This window comes from Hydractinia symbiolongicarpus, chromosome 13, assembly GCF_029227915.1.
Source record: "Hydractinia symbiolongicarpus strain clone_291-10 chromosome 13, HSymV2.1, whole genome shotgun sequence".
NCBI lineage: Eukaryota > Metazoa > Cnidaria > Hydrozoa > Anthoathecata > Hydractiniidae > Hydractinia > Hydractinia symbiolongicarpus.
This window is the reverse complement of record NC_079887.1, coordinates 6,974,989-6,995,993: the sequence shown is the minus strand read 5'-3', so window position 1 is coordinate 6,995,993 and position 21,005 is coordinate 6,974,989. Positions and strand designations below refer to the sequence as shown.

Sequence of the window (21,005 nt, the reverse complement as noted above, 5' to 3'; positions counted from 1 at the left end):
CTCGAGCTTAACCGTTTGGAGTATGGTTTTGATATATATGAACAACATTTGCCAGCTATGTTTGTACGTATTTTTTCAGTTGTACATTAGCTATATGTATAAAAGTTTTTTAATGTTGGAGATTTCTAAAAATTTGGTCTTTCAGAGCCCAGGGCTTCTTATAAACTGGTTTCTTATAAAACAAACATGTATATAATCGTTTACAAAAAATGAAGGTGATTGATTAATTAGACGATACAAAGCGAATATAGCTACGATTAATTTAATTAAACGGTATTAACCTTTTTTTTAAATTGTTTTTACATATTTGCTGAATTACCTTAATGGTATTGCAGCAATTTTTTCCCTATGTCTTTTCTGGTGCCTGCCTACTATGCCCTTGCCTGTAACTCCCATGCCTTTCCTACCCCTGCCTTGCTGATTCGTCTTCCTGTTTTCTTGCCTGTCTTTGCGGCGCCCTATCCTTGCCATGCTTAATGCCTTTGCCTTGGCAACCTTGCCGCAACACTTTCTATATTGATTACGTTGCACCTCTATTGCGTAGAGCTTAAAGCGCTGATCAAGAAAATGTATGTAATAACGTGCTTTTGATAAATGGTTAATGAGATAAAAAGGTTTAAAAATTTTCCTGGCGTCAGCAAAGTACCGAATAAAGAATAAAAATTATTTTTAGAAATTTATATACCTGCTACCTTCATTGTATAAATCTTGAAACGCTGATCAAGAAAATGTATAGGATGGTGCACTTTTGACAAACGGTTGCAGAGGTATTAGGGCTTAATTGGCCTCAAAGTCACACACACAAACACACTTAGGGTATTATTATATAGACTAGTTGGGAAACCCGGCGTCGAAAGGCCGGTGTAAGTCATAAGTCAAGGTGCGACCCGCCTTTAAACACTATGTGGAGCGCCTAATAAGAGCCGTAAACTGTGCCACACAGTCAGGTGAAGCGCTTTAGTACAGGTATGCAGTATGTCGTTAATCGAGTAAAGCGCACACAACACTAGAGTGTTTCGGTTGTAGTGTATTTTTGAAAATATAACTCTACTGCAACTTTAGCCAAAAAAAAACCACAATTTACAACTATTTGTTACCCCGTCATAGGAAAAACAATTGGTCAATTTTATTTAATTTGCGAAATAAGTTTCCGTAAAGGTTAACAAATGAATTGTGACACTGGACTGAGCGCTTAGTACAGGTAAACTGCGGCACATGCGTTTAGGTTTAAGACCCTATTCAAAAAAACTATTGCAGCTTTGGTTTACAAAACACAGGATACACTCTGTTGAAACACCGGGTTAAGGCACAAGTAGTTGTTACCCAGCATTAAACACCAGATTGAGTGATTAATAAGAACCGTCAACTGTGCCACACATTCAGGTAAAGCGCTTTAGTACAGCCATATAGTGTGTAGAAAATCAAGTGAAGTGCACACAACTTTATGGTGTTTCCTGTTCGACAACCTAGATTACAATTCATTGTTACCCCGTCATAGCAAAAGCAGCTGGCCAGCCTTCTTTATTTTTCAGGGTATGTTTCCGGGAAAAAGTTCAAAAAAATGTTAAGCTGAGCGCTTAGTATAGGTAAACACAGGAAACAGCCCGTTGTTTACACCGGACTAAGCGCTTAGTACTAGGTAGACTGTGTCGCACATGAGTATAGGCGTAACACCATTTTTAAAAAAACTTTATTGCGACTCCAGTTTAAAAAAAATCAGGAAACCGCCTGTCGTTATCAAGTTCAGTTAAAAAAATATATACTCAGCAATTTTATTTTTCAGCATAAGCAGACAGACATATACGGGTATTATAATATAGAGTAGCCGTTAAGCCGTGAAAAAGTCCACGGATTCGCCTGTCCTTTATATATCGAATTTCGTGTTTCCGTAACAAACAGACAAACAGGCGCACGAACAGACAGACAGAAAACGGCCATTATTAAAGAGATATGTAGGGATCTGAAGTATAAATTAAGAAGTGTTCCTTTTTTTAAACTCAAGACAGACTAAAACCTCATCAATTTGTCACATCGAAAAAATAGATCTTTTACCCAAATATATTGAATTTTTTTGCGATTTCGATCCTTCAATATACTATAAATCTCTATGCATATAGTACACAAATCAACTTGAATTTGTACACTTCCACATTATCCTTTAACTTCAAGTTCTTATAATTGTATAAACAGCACCAATCAATACATTTTCATGTTAAAGTGCTTACTTAACTGATGGGCAATATAATAGATTTATAAAATGGGCCAATAGTACTGACAATGTTGATAAAATATATCATTGTAACAATAGCTTTAATTTAACTATTCTGTATATCTGACATTACTATTACCTTTGTACGCATATTAACGATAAGCTTATTAAAAGTGGGACATCTATGTGTGTTAATAAATTTACAGATTCAAATGCGACGATTAAATCATTGCTTTTACTCAATCGTCTGGGATTTTACTCGATGAACCACCAAATAGATCTCTTCAAGAAGGGTCAATACATTTATTAAGTCGTAGTGGAGGTCAGAAATAAATTCATTTAGCCTGGATCCAGAATTTTATATCGTTTTATAATTTCCTTAGTCAAGGACGATAGAATCAAGCGCAAACAGAGATATTGAAGTGGTCACATTGCAATTCTATGGGTTCAAATCATGTCTTGTTAGTATCACTTTATTTCAGACATTGGCTTTGCCTTGGCCGCTCACACGTAACAGACCAATCACAAAGAGCGGTTTTTGCTAACAATTAATCCAAATTATAGCGAAAAACATGTATTTGTTTAAACCACAAAAAACAGCACTATATGCTAAAAATTAAACTACTTCAGTTCTAGTGCAAGTTTTAACATTCTGTTTACAGTTTCCAAAAGCTAAGTAAAGTTAACTAATAAAGTTAACATATTTTTACATAGTTCGAATAAAATGTTGCAAATTGTCTGAAGAAACGATTTTCCTTGATTTTTGTGTAAAATCTTAAAAAAAATAATTAAGAACTAAAGGATTTTACTTGCTAAAACAAAGATGTGCTATAAGTTTCAAGATCTAAGGATAATTCTAACAAGAGTTATAACTCTTTCTTCATTAAAAGGATTTCGTACAGATTTGTAGGGCTAGTTTTGAGTAATTGCCAATATCAAAGCCTTCTTATTTGGAAAATGGTTTCACTGGCAACCAGTTTATTTTGTTTTTTTCAAAAAAGCCTACCATGTCTTAAGCTATTATGAAGAATATTACTGTTATCGAACTCGAATAATCTACTTCACAGATTTCCTGAAAACAATCACTTTTTGTCACATGCCTCTTCACTGATAACTGAAAGTATAAAACTATTACGTTTGTTGCACGCACCTATTCTAGGACTTAAAATAGGCATCATAAAATATTTAAGATATAGAGTTTGGCGATATCGCAAAAATTGTAACAATATATACATTTTTTCTCTTGTGTTCTTACCAGAGATGCAATCACTTCCAAAAGAAACAGAGATGTCGTCCAAAGCAATGTCACTCTCAAAACCATATCCTCTGACAGCAACAAAAGTCAACTAAATTAATTAAACAATAATATATTACTGTTTCTTGAATGAAGATAAGCTGGATAGTTTTTTAACCTTATTTTTGCTATAGGTTATTAGGGGGGTTCCACCATGCTGAAGAGGATGGGATCATTTTTTTAGAAACACGATATCGCAAGATTATACTGAACTGAAAAAATGGTTGCCATGTTGCCAACAATTTAGAATATAAAATAAAACGTATAAAATAAAAGGACTAATATCTGACTATACTTGAAGGCTAAAAATAAGGCAAAAACCAAGTGTGTGCTAACTAATTTTTAAAAGTTATTATCAAAGTTTTAAAAAATCTAGTAGATTGATTCTACTTATGATGTGGGTTGCTAATACGACTCCCATGTTGTTGTTTTTTTGTGTTCATAGTTACAATCTTAAATTATGCAACTTTTTTAAAAATTTTACAAGCCTATTTATTTATTCTGAGGATAAAACAGTTTTATGTGTTTAACAGTTCCTCGCACACAACCTTGCAGAACCGCTAAATGGTCCAGTAGGAATAGTGTTAAGCACATTGACATGTGAGTACATAATGTTAGATACTGTATCGCCAGATTCCAATTTAAGTCATATGCATATTGAGGCCATAGTGGAAAATTTACAATGCTTATTAAGCACGTGTATGAAAACACTCACATTCAAAATAGATAAAGAAGAATTGCTTAAAAATTGATTCAATGGTACTGATGCCGTATGCCATTGGTTTCCTTTGTCTCCATGGCGAGACCATATAGTTTGTCTTAAATATCTGTTCGAAAGTAATACCAAAAGTGATCCCATATTGGCACCATACATGTGGTATGAAAATTGTAAGCAACCGGTGGTACTGAGATAACAATTGGATAAAAGGATAAAAATTGCGTTGTTTGAATTTGCAATTCCGCTTGTTGCTTCATAATAAATGTAGTACTTTGATGGACTTCCTAAAGTAAAAACAGTTACAACTACAATTACCAGTTCCTGGTAAATGTTGCATTTTTTGTTTGTTTTATTGCTCAATTTTTTTAAACAATCAATTTTTTCGTCTAATTCCTAGGTGAAGGAAAAAACACGATACGGGTGAAATAAACCTACCACTTGCATCAACATTTGGACCGGTTGTCGAAGAATGTGTGCTTCCACGATTTCGAAACCAATTTTCGCTTAATACAAATCCGCATGTGTTTTCTTCAAAATTGCAGAGGCTTATTGTTCCTAAAAAATGTCATTTGCTTTTTAAACTCCAATCACAAATATGTGCATATGTAAAAAACTATTTATAAGCATCAAATGCCCTTTAAAAATATTTCAAACCTCAACCGATTTCGCGGAATTAATACGAAAAGCCAAATAAATAAACGAATTCGCGCATTTTTGTGATATGTGTACTAAATTTGACTTTAATAATGTTTAAAAGGTTATTGGAATGAATACTTTATTTCAAGAATCATACAAGCAATGACTTATGGCCTTTTTGGATTAGACGTGCACACTTTGAACTTGGCAATATTTACAACGGACTTAGGATCTTAGGTTATTTTGTTAGATCCGAAATTCTTGCCGACGTCAGCATAGCATAGCACCTATTTTCTCAATTTCCTGTACGCTTGCGGGTCGACATGTTGAATGTTCCATAATGTAGACGTTGCAGAAAAATGCAATTACGGATTTTGACTTTTCTCACCCGCGTTACTCATCTGTCAAAGTCTCGCACTATCTTGGATACGGAGCAATTGTCAGGTGATGCTGTTTCGCTGTTTTAAAAAACTGATTTTCCAAGAAAATTGAACAGGATTGTAGTTGTAACCAGAGTGTATATTTCAAATTTCAAAAACTTTATAAAATGCCCAAGAAAGGAGAAAATAATAAAAACATTTTAAATAACAACAATAGTTAGAATTAGTGTATTAGAATAAGAGAATGCATGACCCATGAAAGAATCTACTTGATTAAGCAAAAAATTGTGTGGATATATTATATTTGTGGATATAAACGTGAATCAACATAAGGAATTAGGATCATGTGTTTTCTTTGAACCGTTAAGAAGATATTATTGTTTAACAGATTTTTTGCAATGTCACCAGCCTGTTTACATGAAAAAACAAAAATTCTAGAAATTTGTTTGCCATCGTTTCTATCGTGGAGTTATTTAAGCACATCTCTTGAATGACTCGGCCGTGATTTTAACTAAAGACATTTCGTACTGGAAGCGAACGCTCTACCACAATGCTACCAGTCAGTCAAGGCTACCAGTCGTTCAAGGCAAATTAGAGGCAGGAAGAAACATTTGTGTTATAGTTTGGAAAACTTAGAGGTTAGAGCGATTGCATAAGTTTCAAAGTTTCCTTTTGTTAAATGCCTAGAGTGGCTGTCTTATAAAGGCTTCACCATAATGCATAGGATCATGTGCTTCTAATAAACAATTACCAAGGTATTGATGTTTGAAGGTTATGGATGACGACAACAAGGTGCTGATTCCGGAACGGGAAGGTCTGGCTATTTTGACTATTTTTGGTCCTAATTGAACCCTAGTTAAATACGCTAAATAACACGATGGTCACTGCCATCTGTTTCCAAGTTATTTGTGCTTTAATAAGCAATAGATAAATGATAACTAATGCAAATGAAAATTATCTTAATTACATTGTTTACCTGGCGTCATATTGGTGCTAGTTGTCGTTGTGCTAGTTGTCCTTGTGGTGCTGGCTACAAAGATAGAAATAAGAAATAAATCAAGTACATTAGGTCTATGGGTTGTTTTTCACTTTAAGAAAATTTTGGAATAGATAGGAATCGAAACGTTTCTGAGTATGCGTATTTTAAATGTTTACACCAATTGATTAAATCGAGTTCACCTTTCTCGTCGTTCTGTACGAAAGCAACAAATAGAAAATTAATTTGACAATTAAGTTATTTTTTTTGTAAAAGTTGCATCAAATTGTACTAATTGCTCGAGTAAGGAGTGCGTAACAAAGAGAGAGCTACTGAGATAAAATCTTCTGTCGGAGTTTTGACCTTTGCTTTACGCGATAAATGTGGCAGGAGTGAAAAACGGCCTGGTGAATTATTGTTACTTTTCCTCAAGGACGCTGCAAGTAAAAAAAATTCTAATAACTAGTGACATACAAGCACTTGTGCGATGCAATAATATGTGTAAAGGCTACTATTATCAGTGAACATAGGCTTGTGCAAGAACTTGTGCTAAATCTATTTTCTTTAAAATCATTAAACAAAATAAAGTTCCTTCTAAATTTTGCACAGAAACCAACGAAATTATTGCACATAAAGCCATTTGAAGCAACAACGATTTTAAATTTTTTTTAGAGGTATTAACTACTTTTTTCCATTTCGCACAGCATTTTTAACAAATACAGTCCCTCGTGTTGTCGTGTTTTCTCATTAAAACAAAACTTTCGCTTTCACATGTATTTATTGTATTTTCAGACTGCATCTTACCACCAAAGAAGAATACTGAAAGAGAATATATTTATTTTTGGAAATTACTATAAGAAGTATTTATTCATTGATAGATTGTCTACATTCATCCGCCCCCTGGTCATAATGTGACCGAATAGAGTTAAGGCCGTCATTTACTTAGTTTTAATACTTGTTTATGCACAAGTATACAAAATGCCACAACATATTTACATATACACATATAATAGCTACATACAACCCTTTAAACAGGTTACTTGTCGTAAAATAAATGCAGCTGGCATGTGTGTGGTTCTTGTGTTAGATACCATGTTATAAAACAGAAATTAGTACGAAAATACAACCAAGTAACTACAATGTAATAAGACAGAAATTAGTGTGAACTTTACGATCAAATAACTAAAATATTACAACACAGAAATTAGTACGAACATCAGAACAAAGTAACTACAATGTTATATAACAGAAATTAGTACGATAATCACAACCAAGTAACTACAATGTTATATAACAGAAATTAGTACGATAATCACAACCAAGTAACTACAATGTAATAAGACAGAAATTAGTACGAACATCACAACAAAGTAACTACAATGTTATAACACAGAAATTAGTACGAACATCACAACAAAGTAACTACAATGATATAACACAGAAATTAGTACGAACATCACAACAAAGTTACTACAAGGTTATATAACAGAAATTAGTACGAACATCACAACAAAGTTACTACAAGGTTATATAACAGAAATTAGTACGAACATCACAACAAAGTTACTACAAGGTTATATAACAGAAATTAGTACGATAATCACAACCAAGTAACTACAATGTAATAAGACAGAAATTAGTACGAACATCACAACAAAGTAACTACAATGTTATATAACAGAAATTAGTACGAACATCACAACAAAGTTACTACAAGGTTATATAACAGAAATTAGTACGAACATCACAACAAAGTTACTACAAGGTTATATAACAGAAATTAGTACGATAATCACAACAAAGTAAGGAAAATATGAGTTGTTTTTAAGTTCACATGTTGTTTTTCTTTTCAGGAACGAAACAGAGGGAAAACAAAAGAATATGTATTACTGAGTATGGGTGCTTGAATTATTTACACCACTAGATTAATAAATGTGCTTTTCAATTCGTTTCTGCCATAGTTAAGTTTCGTTTTCTGTTCGTCTTGTGTGCATGTAACATGTATAAAATTTGTTAGCTAATCAAACCTGTTTAATACGCCGAAATGGCATCCTATTGCATAAGTTTCTGCAACGAAACTTTACATTAAAACCAAGTGTAAATGACCAAAAAAAGTTACTCTCTGTTAAATTTCTGTCCGTTTCCTTGTGAGAAAAACATTCTTGCTGTCGAAAACATTGTCATAACTTATTTTTTTTGTCCGTAGAAGAAAGATATACCTGTTGTCTACAATATTTAAGGTAAGAAATTAATACGAAAGTATTATTATTATTATTAATTGGTAACCGTCTAAAATTTGGCAAGCACAGATTACAATTGTTTAGACATTCTGATTGGCGCTGTTGGCTGCTAGCAAATATGGACTGTCCAAATATGATGGCTTAGAATGCAAACAAGCAGGGAAAATAAATTTTATGAAGTACTGCAATTAAGTTTATATTAAATTCCTATAATACACATATAAAATATTTTGTACACGAAAGAACCAACAACAATATACCATATTAATGTTGAAGTTCCCATAATCAACTTCAATGTTATGTCTAGAAGTTTCGTTGGTATAGCTAGTTAACTGCCCATACTCATTAGCTCATGTTCGGAAAATGTTCTTGCAGTTAAAAACATCGCCATAACTTATATTACTTGTTCGTGGAAATAAAGATTTACCTGTCGCATGATGTGTGATGAATGGTGTAGTTGTGGTTGAAGTTGTAGTTGTTGTAGTTGTGGCTGAAAAATTTATGTAGTATCATTATTTTTAGTTTTTAACCGTCTGTATACTGCAAGTGGAGAATCCATGTTGACTAAATAAAGGATGCTGTCCGTCGTCCAAAGAATGATAACTTTGAATGTAAACAAGGGAAAACAAAATTTATGAGACACTGTAAATAATTTTAGATCCAGTTCCTCTAACAATAACAACCACATTTCTCTTCATTTCAGTCGAAATCCTTTAGCCTTTTGGTTGCCAAGTTTAAATAAAAATGGTCAACACCCGTGTCATTTTTTATTTTATTTAGTTTAAAGTTCATTTAATATTCTCTGTAACAAAACTTTAACTGCACATTCAACTTCAAACATTTTCTTGTTTAAACGTATCGAACTTCGAATCATCAAAATGTTTTGATTAGCTACCTAGGTAAATTCTATAGGGACTTTCGAATTCTGTACCAGAACATTCTTGCTTTCAGGCATAATTGTTTAGAGTTTTAAGCTTAAGAGTAACGAAAGTAGTTAGCCTCCTCCCACCACCCCTTGACAATGGTCCACATTGTAACCTTGGTCTGCATTTAGATCTTGGGTGATATTTTGTGGTGCATTCCGGTATAATCGGTTAACATTTTATTATAGCAGTAGCTTTGCAGCACTCATGACAGTAGGTTTACTTACAGCTTGTTGTGCAATATGACCCATATGATATTTCTACTTCATCAATGGCTATGTTAGTGAGATTGTTACGTCCTTTCGTTGCCATAAATGTTAGCTTTGAAACAAAAAAACTCTATTTCGATTTTTTCTACACTGATACATGTCAAGAAATATAAATGCAAAACTCTGCAGTAAGATATTAGGAAGACTGATATTCAGTACATCCGAAACAGCAAAAAAAATTACAGGTTTAAGTTCTAACATGTAGCTACGTACAAAATTCAAGAACAGTGTCAATATGTCAGAAGCATGACGAACCTCCCAAAAATACTCTATAAGCTGAAGTCTTAATTACTTACAAAAAAAAATGATGGGATAATAGGATTCAAAATCTCTTGCAGTGGTATCGTCGCTCTTTTCCACAGATTACCTTGACTAATTTTCTCCCATACCGTAGTTTGATTATATCTGGAAATTAGTCCGACTGCGAGTTTCTCATAATTTGTCCCAACAATATGATATGCAAATTTTAGACACCCTGTACTGTATTTAAACGGATTTGATACTAGAACCGAGGCAAACTGGATAGCAAATGGTGCACTAGCATTTAAACGATAAAAATAACCATCAGATCTGCCTAAAGAGAATAGCATTTCAACTCAACCACATATTTATTTACATCCTTAATTATATCATTTAAAGGTTCAAAGAAATTCGTACCACTCGCATCAACACTTGGACCAGTAAATATGCTTGTTGTACTCCCTGAAGCTCTGTTCCAGTTAGATCCAGTAAAACCACAGGTATCGACTTCAAAGTTGCAAAAGCTAAAACTTTCTCCTACAGAATTTTGAAAATTATTTAATACTATCAACATATCGCTTTTAGAAAAATAATTCTACCTTGCAGAAAAAAATATTGTGCTTTGAGTGGAAGGGTTAAAAAAAATCTCATACTCACCTTCATAAAGACCAATATTAATCTCTGTTCTATTAGTAATGAAGACAAAACTGATAACATAATCCGTTAATAATAGTTTAAATTATTTCCGGTAACAGTCACAAAACCAGTAGAAATAATTATTTTGAATCATAGCCTGCTAACTTCTAATTTTTTTCAATAGGAGAAAAATATTAAAGTTGAAATAGACAATACAAGGAAAATGAAATAAAATAACGTATATAAAACTCTATTAACTAATGTGTCCATACCAGAGCTGCAATTGCTTCCAAAGCTAATAGAAATGTCATCCAAAGCAATGTCACTCCGATAACCATTTCCTCTGACAGCAACAAATTTGAACAGGATATTCTAATAAAAACGATATTGAATGATGATAAAGTACCCACGGAGAGTTTTATAATAAATATAAATGTCGCAAAAATAGAACATCTTGTTAAACAAGTACATATCAAATATATTGCATGGTATTTGTATTGACTATGATTTAATGAAAAAGTAAGTGAGTGATTAAGTAATTAAGAAGTTAGAAATATTGGCACATTTGCAGTATTATTAGGTCTGCACAAATTTCCAGAGCGATCGGGCCCAGCTTGAAAATGCTCTAAAAAGGCACCATATTTCAATAATACGGCAGTAGTAAATATTTTTTTGGTTATTGTGAGTTTGTAAAGCTGTATTTCGATCAGCAGCTGTTTTCAAACGTCATTTATGGTCTTTCAATCTATCCACAACACTTTTGGGTGTTTTTAACAAGTCAACAAAGCCTTAAGAAGTTACAAAGCAGAGTCTGTCTTTTTTGTTGCAATTTAAACTCGCAAGAGTGCACTACTTAGGATAAATATGTATATGGATGCCACTAAATCGAGTAAATTATCTCCCTTGTCCCGTTTTTATAGTGGCTGGAATCACGGATGATCCGTAAAAGCAGCAATTTCTAAGACTTAGCGCAGAGAAGTACGCAAAAACAAAATTATGTTATACGCATATTATAGCCTTTGATTCATATTTTACTTATAAGCATAGTAAGACGCAAGATGAAATATACAATGTTACTTAAAACAATGTGTATTAAATACTTACACCATAATTTGGTTCATAACGGCTTAAAAACTTGTTGAAAGATACCGACGCCATTTTCCATTTGTTTCCTACATTTCCAGAGCGAGACCATAAGAGTTCGCTGTAAGATCCACTTGAAACATTTACTAAAAGCGAGCCCATATCGGCTCCATGCATGTGGTATGAAAATTGCAAGCAACCGATGCTGCTACTGGTAGGAGATAAATAAATAAAAATTGAGTTTTCTGAATTTGAAGTTCCGCCAGTGGCTTCATAATAAGCGTAATAATTCAATGAATTTCCTAAAATAATAAGAACACAACTGCAATCAAGTTTTCTTTTATCATCCGATTGATCAACTGTTTTTGCTATTGTTTTTTGTTGGTATTTTTTTATTTGCTTGAAGAAGAATGAAATGAAAAAAAATACATATATGTTTCGTTGCAGTAAAAACATTCTTAAATATTTAAAAAAAAGAACATAAAATTTTTTAATTTTATTAATTTTTTCCAAATTTCGTCCCCAAAAGGAGATAAACACATTGGGTGCCGTAATTATTGAACAAAAGCTAATACAAAATGCTTTTCCTGCCGATATATTCAAAATATGTAAAATGAAAGCAATTCCGAAAATGTCTTCTTAAACTTAAAATCAAACTCAAGAGATAATAACATGTAATTTATAAAAGTCGATATTTCAATTTGTTACTAAATCATTATCAAGACAGTAAAATGACAAGTCTAAAAGTAAAGGTTACATACAATTTGAAACATATAAGATAATTGTTTGTTACACAAAGGATGAAAGAAATAAAAGAGCAGTATTAAAAGAAGTTGTACAAACAATTAAAACAATTGTAATTCCTTCGATGCCATAATGCCGTCATTAAGAATGGGTTTCTTTTCTTTTATATGAAACGCCTCTTTGGACAAAAGAATGTTCCAAATATCCGAGGTGTCAATAACTTGTGTATTCTCTAGCACTAAGTTCAATTTCAATTTTACTACCTCAAAATCGTTAGAAAATATATTGTTAATGTTCACACAGGGGACAATTATCTTGTGTTTTAATAGCCGAATCATGGCGGGAAGCATGTTCTTGTGTTCGCTTGAATAACTTTTGTTTAGTATTACCGACGTACGAGTCTTTGCAGCCGGAACATCAACATGATTTGCAAGATGATAGACGAAGTTTCATTCACATCGGGTGCGGATCTAGTGTATGTCAGAACCGGTACATATCTCCTCACCTTGCTGATTCTGCCGATGTACATCAAAAAGCGAATGGCATTCTGCTATTTTTTACTCATTATGTTGGTCAAAACGACAGATACAGCAATTCTGATTGGTCGATGGGTTATGACTAACATTTCTAATTTCAAGGTTAGTCGAGAGCAAACATATTGTAGGCGCAATTTAAAGTTATGCTAACACAAGTGTGCCGATACCGGTTATGTTTTTTCCAGACCTCTCAGTGAGCAAGAGTTTTAATTTTCCTAAGATGAAGCTACCCTTCGACTGTTTTGTTTACACCAAATTTGGCCATTAACTGAAACATACGAAGAAATATATTGCCACATAAACTAGACACGAGTATTTTCTTTTATTTTGCATTCTTAAAAAGAGGAAACAGATAACAGCTTCATTTAGTGCAAAATATATTTTATGCCCTGGATAATTTTAATACCCTCAACAATGCTTACTACAAGAACATTTGGACTTATATAAGGCTTGCATCCGTCTCTGTACGTCGTCGTATTCTTAGAGTGATTTTTTACTTTTGCGTAAAGAGTTCACGGCTTCGTACAAAACAGAATAGAGAAAAAGGCATTAAAAAAGTACTAACACAGTCAGTTTATTGGAAGATTCGAGCGATGAAGAGTAAGAGTTAGATTCAAGTAGAACAATAACAATAACAATGCCAAAATAGTAGGAAAAAAAAAAAAAGCTTTTAAAAATTTTGAGGCTATTTTTTTTTTGTTTTTTTTTTTCACAGAATTACTTCCATTGTTTGTCTTTTTTTTAGAAGTCGACACACTTTATTGTGCATAATCATTTAAAATTTTGTTTTCGAAACAGGCAAATCAAATAAAAACACGTTGTGATGAATGTCAGACAACCATAGGAGACATACAGTTTATCCGTTTAGCATTTCCTCTGAATAAACAATTAGGAATGAAGCTGTTTACATCCTCGCACAATTACGTCCCACAAATTAGTAAGTCGCCAAAACAAAAATACCTTATCGACACGGCTATGGCGACAAACATTTGACCTTAAAAATATCCAAACAAAATTAACAAAATCACACAGTTAATATTTACAATAAAATAAACATTGTAAGCACAACACGTTATCAATTGTTAGTTCTCCGTTAAATTCAATTATAACGTTACTTCTCTCGTCTTACCAGGAGACCAAAGAATGTAGTGGTAAAAACGGTAACCTACCACTTGCATCAACACTTGGACCAGTATCTGTGCTTGGAGTCTTTCCAGAATGCCTGTACCAGTTAAATCCAGTAATTCCACAACTATCCATTTCAAAGTCGCAAGAAAAACTTCCTGAAATATAATTTTAAAATACTCTTTCATTCTAATTGATTGAATTGCATTGACGAAGTTATTTGGAGATGGCCGTAAATGCCGTAGGAAACAGACCGCAGATGCGTCCTAAAGAAACCAACTGATCCGAGTTGTTTTTAGAAAAAATACAATCTAAGAGTTAATTGTCACAAAACTTCCAATTATGGCATAACTGCAGTAAATATGGCAATATAATAATACAATAGCAGTAGTTATAATACAATAGCAACACGACAATGTTAATACGTAGTAGTTGATGCCGATAAGGCATTTATTTTGCACTTTAAAAGAATGAGAAAAACTAGCCATTTTGCACGAAGAAACCATGTTATAACCAGTTTATCGTCACCTTTAATCTTTGAAATTTGGCATCTTGGTGGGGTCTAGTTCAACGAAAGAGTGCATGAATAGTTAGAGTCCATGAATGGATAGGAAAAAAGTCTTATATTTGAAAAAAATTCGAAGTTTCTTCTTGAGATAAGGTTTTAACAAGAGAAAAATAACATTTCAAACAGTTATGAAATGAGTGTGAAGAGTAACTACAAAATTTGCAACTATTAAAATAATAATGAAAATGTTTTTTGTTGGTCTTGTGATGATTCACTGGATAAGGTAATGCGTACGCGTTTTCGTTTTGGTGAAGCAGGAGAAAGAACTGCATTATGTTGAGTTGTTCTAGTGTAGTTAAAACAACCGGTGCAGTTGTTGAAATTGCAAAATGGGAGCTTTAGAAATTTCATTTGGCTTTGGAAAGAATTTAAAAGTCGCATTTTTTAACAAATGGTGATCGAGTGAAAGGATCCATGCTGGTTGTGTATTGTTTTTTTTGGAACATTTTTAATACAAATGACAAAATAATGCTACTGTTATCGCATTTTTGAACTTGGTGTTGCTTCAAATTTTTTTAACAAAGATTTGCGTGCTGATGTTGAAGGTTGATGAATCTTTTGTCTGAACCGGATAAAGTGATCGATCATATTTTTTTCATTAAAAATCGTGCCATAACGTTTAATTTTGATCACACCTGCTTTTCATTTGTTTGCATTTTTTGGTTGTTTCTGTAATATGTTTATATTTTGGTTTGTTTTACTAAAACTTGAAAAAGTGCTCGATTGCTATTCTACCCTTTTTAATTCGATTCTTTTATTTGCACTGTTTTTGTTTCTTTTAGTGCACTATTTTTCAAAAATAAAAAAATGCATCTTTTATTATCCAGTGAGATTTCGCAATATTAAAAGGTAAATATAAAATGACAATGCAACTATCCCCACACAATGTCAATACAATAATTCCATCATTGCCCTTTGCAAAAATAACATAAATACACGTCTCACTTATCTAGGGAAAAAATAAATGTCGCTTCATCGCTAGACAATTTGTAGTTTATTTCTTACAATGGTTAACAAATAGTACACGGAAAGAGGGTAAAACAAAAAATATAATTCTTTTTTGTCTATTTTGTTCTTACCAGAGCTGCAACTGCTTCCAAAGGTAATAGAAATATCATCCAAGGCAATGTCACTCTGATAACCATTTCCTCTGACAGCAACAAATTTTAACTATGTAAATTAATACTTATATTACTAGAAAATAAATGAAAATAAATTTCTCAGGCAATGAATTAAAAAAAAATAACATTTTCTTATTCACTTTGTTCAACCGAAAGTAAGAGCCTTATTGTCTACGTAATCTCTTCAAGACTTAGGACGCTATTCGAGAAATAAAATTAAGTGAGTGGAGTCATCTTCGGTATTCTATAGAATTGACTTGTGCGTAAGTATCAAATTGCTGTGACGCAAATACACACACGATGTCTGGAGTATCATGAAAGCTGTGATTAATTTGGTCCGGGGTTTTTCGAACATATTATGACCGGGGGGCCTGAATCCGCTTGAAATTTGTTCAAAATGCCACCATCTGCCTAAAATTCAATTACTTTAGTTCTAGAGCAAATTTTTACATTCTATTTGAAGTTTCTGAAAGGTACATAAGAGTTTTTTTATTATCCTTCTTGATTAAACAAAGTTGTGTTGTAAGTTTCAAGTTCTAAGGATAATCCTAACAAGAGTTATTACATTTTCCCCATTATAAGGGTTTCGTAGAGATTTTTAGGGGTAGTTTTGAGTAATAGCCAATATCAAAGCCTTTACAAGGCATGGGACCTAAAAACTTGGCACGCTGGTGTCTAATAGATAAATATTGAAGCTCAGTAAGTATCATAGCCATGAAGCATAGCGTTAAGGAGTTATTAAAAAAAACCGTTAGGGTGGGGCGGAATCCGCCGCCCGGACCGAATAGGTTTAAACATAGGAGCATCAAAAACATACGACAATATTATAATATTATAATTAATATGATGTAAATAATATGATGGCGTTGTATTAAAAGAAGGTGTTCTAAAATACTTACACTAAAGACCGATGAAAAAGAACGACTTAAAAATTGATCCAATGATACTGACGCTGTGTTCCATTGGTTTCCTTCGTCTCCATGACGAAACCATATAGTTTGTGTTAGATAACTATTTGAAAGTGCTACTAAAAGCGAGCCCATATGGGAACCATACATGTGGTATGAAAATTGTAAGCAACCAGCACGACGAAGGTTACAATTGGATACGAAGATATAAACTGAGTCACTGGAATTTGCAATTCCGCCGGATGCTTCATAATAAATGTAGTACTTCGATGAACTTCCTAAAAAGCCGCAATTGCAACTACAATTTCAAGTTTTGTTAAGTTTAAAGTTAAGGTTAAGGTTAATTCTGTTTTCCCGGGTAGTTTTTTTGTTTTGTTTTTCTGGTAAGTTATATTTACGTTTACTTAAATATATCTAGTAAGTGAAAACAAAGCTTGATATCAATAAAATAGGCAACCTACCACTTGCGTCAACATTTGGTCCAGTACCTAAAGAAGGTGTTCTTCCATAGTGTCGGGACCAACGATCGCCTACTACAAAGTCGCAGGTATTTTCTTCAAAATCGCAAAGGGTGATTTCCCCTACAAAAAATCAGAAATACTGCTTTGAAGAAGTAAATTTGAGTTGCTTCATCTAGTTAAGATATGTAAACACAAAATTGAAAACATATTTAGAAAGTTGGAACCTATTTTTGTTGAATACTTCTCAGGTAGTTCATTTGATGGATTGAAAAAAAGAACTAATTTCTTAGAATTTTCTCAGTGAATATGTGTTAAAAATAGCAGTTTTAGTTAAAAATAAAGTTAATGAAAAATTTTTGACGGAATGATAATATTTGTGGCGAATCGCGAAAAGTAGATAAAAATATGGAATTTTTTACATTATAACAACTTTATTGAAATTTAAAGAACCGAGGCGACGATATTTATAACAAAGTTGAAAGAGATTGAAAGACACAAATGTGATGTTTTTTTTATCTTAAAGGGATCCCGAGGTCCTTTTACAAGTTACACTAGCCTGAACGATTATCATAAAAAAATTTAATGATATATTCACTTTCAGTCAAAACTTCATGTGACTCCAGATATAGTTTTCAAATAATTGATTTCCGCCGGCGAGGGCGGAATCTTTAAAATCGCCTGGGGAGATAGAGAGATAGATAGATAAAACTTATCCAGGCTAAAGCTTAAATTCTCGTTTTGACACATTTAGTTCTGAGAACGAGGCTATATTGCGTTTTAAATCAATAGAAATATATATACAAAGGGTAATTCCCTCCCACCCAGGGAATTTATTTAGGTAGCCAGAAAGTTTCATGTTGGTGAAAAGCAGTTTGCTGATTGAATTGATTTATTGCTAACTAGCTATATATTTGATATTGTGAATACGATATAAATACATAAATATATATATATATATATATATATATATATATATATATATATATATATATATATATATATATATATATATATATATATATATATATATATATATATATATATATATATATATATATATATATATATATATATATATATATATATATATATATATATATATATATATATATATATATATATATATATATATATATATATATATATATATATATATATATATATATATATATATATATATATATATATATATATATATATATATATATATATATATATATATATATATATATATATATATATATATATATATATATAAGACACCCATCGTACTTCTGTTGTTGGTGTGCAGAAATTGTCGTCGACTGCTTCAGTAAGATTATATTTTGATACCCAAATTCTGAAACATTACTAAATTTAGCAAGCTTAAGAAGTGGACATGCCATAGCTTTCAGAAACCAGAGAATAATGTGATGTGAGTGCTAATAAGCTGCATATACCGTAAAAAGTGCAGGTAACACCACTGTTTGCACACAGAATTTATGTCAACTTTACTTTGTCTATCAACGAGCCTTTCATCATAGTGGAAAACTGTACGACATAAAGCCTCTCATACCCCAAAAGTCCTGCACATAACTTTAACGAAAAGCATTTAAAAATCTAGGGCAGTTCTTAAGATATCAAATTTCAAAAACTTGCATGAGCACATAGGAAATTGACATGTTTTTCACAGGTGTAAATGTTTTTTTATAATATATTAAAGATAAAAATAGGGCTATGCAACATTAATTCAAGAATAATTTCAGAGTGAAACTTTTCAAGCAGGTTTTTGTGTGGTATATAAAATATACGAGTAGGATGTCATACTCATTGCTTTTTTGCTGAGACGTTGAAAGACAGAGATCAATAGAACGTTTACACAAGCACCAGTGTCTATTTTATACGTAATCATTGTATTGCATATTTTGCCGTTCGCTGGGCACAGAATTTGCATTTCATGACTTCTTTGCTTTTTTGACGATGGATCATCTGATTGATATCAGAATTAGCAGTTGATGACGATTGAGTTGAGTCAGGCTTGTTGTGAGAATCGACTTAGTTTGCAACTTTGATACCGCACTAGCTCTGCAGTTGGATAGTACTTTTTCAAATGTGATGTCGTTTTCGCAGAGTAGGCGTTCTTTAAATTTGTTGTCTCTTAAACCGATATCGGACGTGTATTCCATAGACTTTAAGGGGAAAGACTCCTGTTAGGTAGAAGACTTTATATTTAGTAAGAAGTTGGGAATTATGAAACTTTTTCGTACAAAAAATTACATTTTATAATTGAGACTTGAAAAAGAAACTTTTCGTTTTTCGGGAAGTCGGCTGTACGAGGTTTGTACCCTGGGTCCATTGAACGTTGATGGCTGGTCCGTTAAATTTTTGAATTATAAAAGATTGAAATCGATTGCCACACATTGGACACACATGCGTCTTCGTGGTTCTGGGTGATTCTGGTAGCTTTTATTGTACTTTCTGTTTTTTCACATTTTAGGAAACCAGTCCCAAATTGTTCTATGATACAAAACATGTTGGCACGATTTCATTGAACTAATTTTGACCCAACAATTCACAATTGCAAGCGTCTTTCAAACGTGATTTGCATGTGAAGATTTGTTGACAGAAGCGGTTAAAAAAAAAGATGGAACAATGATGAAACAGAAGAGCTTGCTGATTTGCTCGATTACCACTTTTTGTTGGATGCGTTTGAAATAAGAATATATTCGTTAAATACAGATTATGAATTGAAATAAAAAATACTTGTAATAGCCTAATTTTTAAAGTGTTTTTTTATATAATTCAGATTGACTTTCGTGGTAAAAAATCTCATGATTAGGGATTGGTCTAGGCTGCAATGTCTAAAAATGTGTAAATTGTTATCTTTTTCGTTTAACATATATATAACTGTACAATTTTTTTTTCATTTGCAATCAGTTGCTAGTCTAACAACAACAACAACAATAATGATAAATATTTAAAGTGTTTCTAGCCCAGAAAATCACAAAAACCTATTGTTAGTGGATTATTTCCATTGGGGTCCACTGAGTCTGAGTGAAGCTAGCTTTCTCACATTTACGTTTAGTTTTAGCAGGCTTCTAGAAAACTAATCAAGACCAACGTTAGAGGTAGCTAAGGTTACAGATCAGATGAATTATTATTTTCCTTTTAAAATTTAATTTTGAAGTATAATATCGTTGTTCTTTGTTTATTAACGTCCATTTTACATTTCTAATAGTTGTCAACCATTTTTTTTTTGTGAAAACGAAAGTGAAATGTATGGTGTAGAAAAGCTCAAAATTTTAGTAGTAAAAAAAGTGGCAGCTACTAACTTATACGATAGAACGCTTTAGGCAAAACTTTGCGTCAGAATGTTCCTGTACTGGTAAATTGTGAGCTAGCCATCCGGGGTTTTGTGCACCTTGCCGTCTGTTTAGGCTGCCCCGGGTAGAAACCAAAGGCGAGATAGTAGTCTATGGTCATCCTTCTTTAGTTTTAAAATAAAAAAATGTTAAATTGTCTTTCATTGGGACACTAAAACAAGATAATAGGGAGTGAGGTCAATATCGATGACGTCATAATGTTATGCCGCAGGCGCTTTTTTTAAAAAAAAATTTTTGGCACATGCGCACACTTTTTTTCCTTAAAATCGCGGTTTGAACGACCGTATTAAAAGCAACAAAAGCAAGCACGAGGAACCTGCGTACCCACTTCTGTATCTCCAACAGACGGACCTAGGAAAAACGGAAACCTCACAAGAGCTTATGAGTGTGGCGGAAATTGTTAAAGCCGGTCGACTTTTGATATCCGCCAGCGAAGGCGAAATCTTTAAAATCGGCTGAGGAGATAGAGAGATAGATAGAGACAGCGCGGCTAGGCTGGACGTTTAGCGAGGCTAAAATGACTTTTAAGCCAATAAGAATGCTAACAGTGCAACAACTTGTTTTATTATCCAATGA

General features: G+C 32.7%; 2 protein-coding genes and 1 long non-coding RNA gene across 3 annotated transcripts; 2 read left to right on the top strand and 1 right to left on the bottom strand.

Moving 5' to 3' along the window:
- Positions 1–1,442: 1,442 nt before the first annotated feature.
- LOC130624153 (MAM and LDL-receptor class A domain-containing protein 1-like) lies at positions 1,443–12,166 on the bottom strand. The gene is made up of 17 exons (XM_057439719.1): positions 11,626–12,166; positions 10,794–10,893; positions 10,303–10,422; positions 9,942–10,219; positions 9,604–9,697; positions 8,881–8,943; positions 6,214–6,267; positions 4,657–4,776; positions 4,219–4,505; positions 3,894–3,955; positions 3,799–3,805; positions 3,310–3,555; positions 2,835–2,881; positions 2,349–2,391; positions 2,226–2,229; positions 2,053–2,105; positions 1,443–1,466 (listed from the first exon to the last, which is right to left on the bottom strand). Exons 1-17 carry the CDS (start codon positions 12,058–12,060, stop codon positions 1,443–1,445), a joined length of 2,037 nt encoding a protein of 678 aa, XP_057295702.1. The 5' UTR covers positions 12,061–12,166.
- A 130-nt stretch (positions 12,167–12,296) lies between these two features.
- LOC130624136 (uncharacterized) lies at positions 12,297–14,718 on the top strand. Its single transcript, XM_057439703.1, has 2 exons — positions 12,297–12,986; positions 14,017–14,718. The coding sequence occupies exons 1-2, from the start codon at positions 12,771–12,773 to the stop codon at positions 14,176–14,178; spliced, it is 378 nt and encodes a 125-aa protein (XP_057295686.1). The 5' UTR covers positions 12,297–12,770; the 3' UTR covers positions 14,179–14,718.
- A 3,572-nt stretch (positions 14,719–18,290) lies between these two features.
- Positions 18,291–20,256, top strand: LOC130624133 (uncharacterized). The gene is made up of 2 exons (XR_008981182.1): positions 18,291–18,379; positions 19,544–20,256. It is a non-coding gene; the product is annotated as an uncharacterized LOC130624133 (long non-coding RNA).
- The last annotated feature ends 749 nt before the right edge of the window (positions 20,257–21,005 follow it).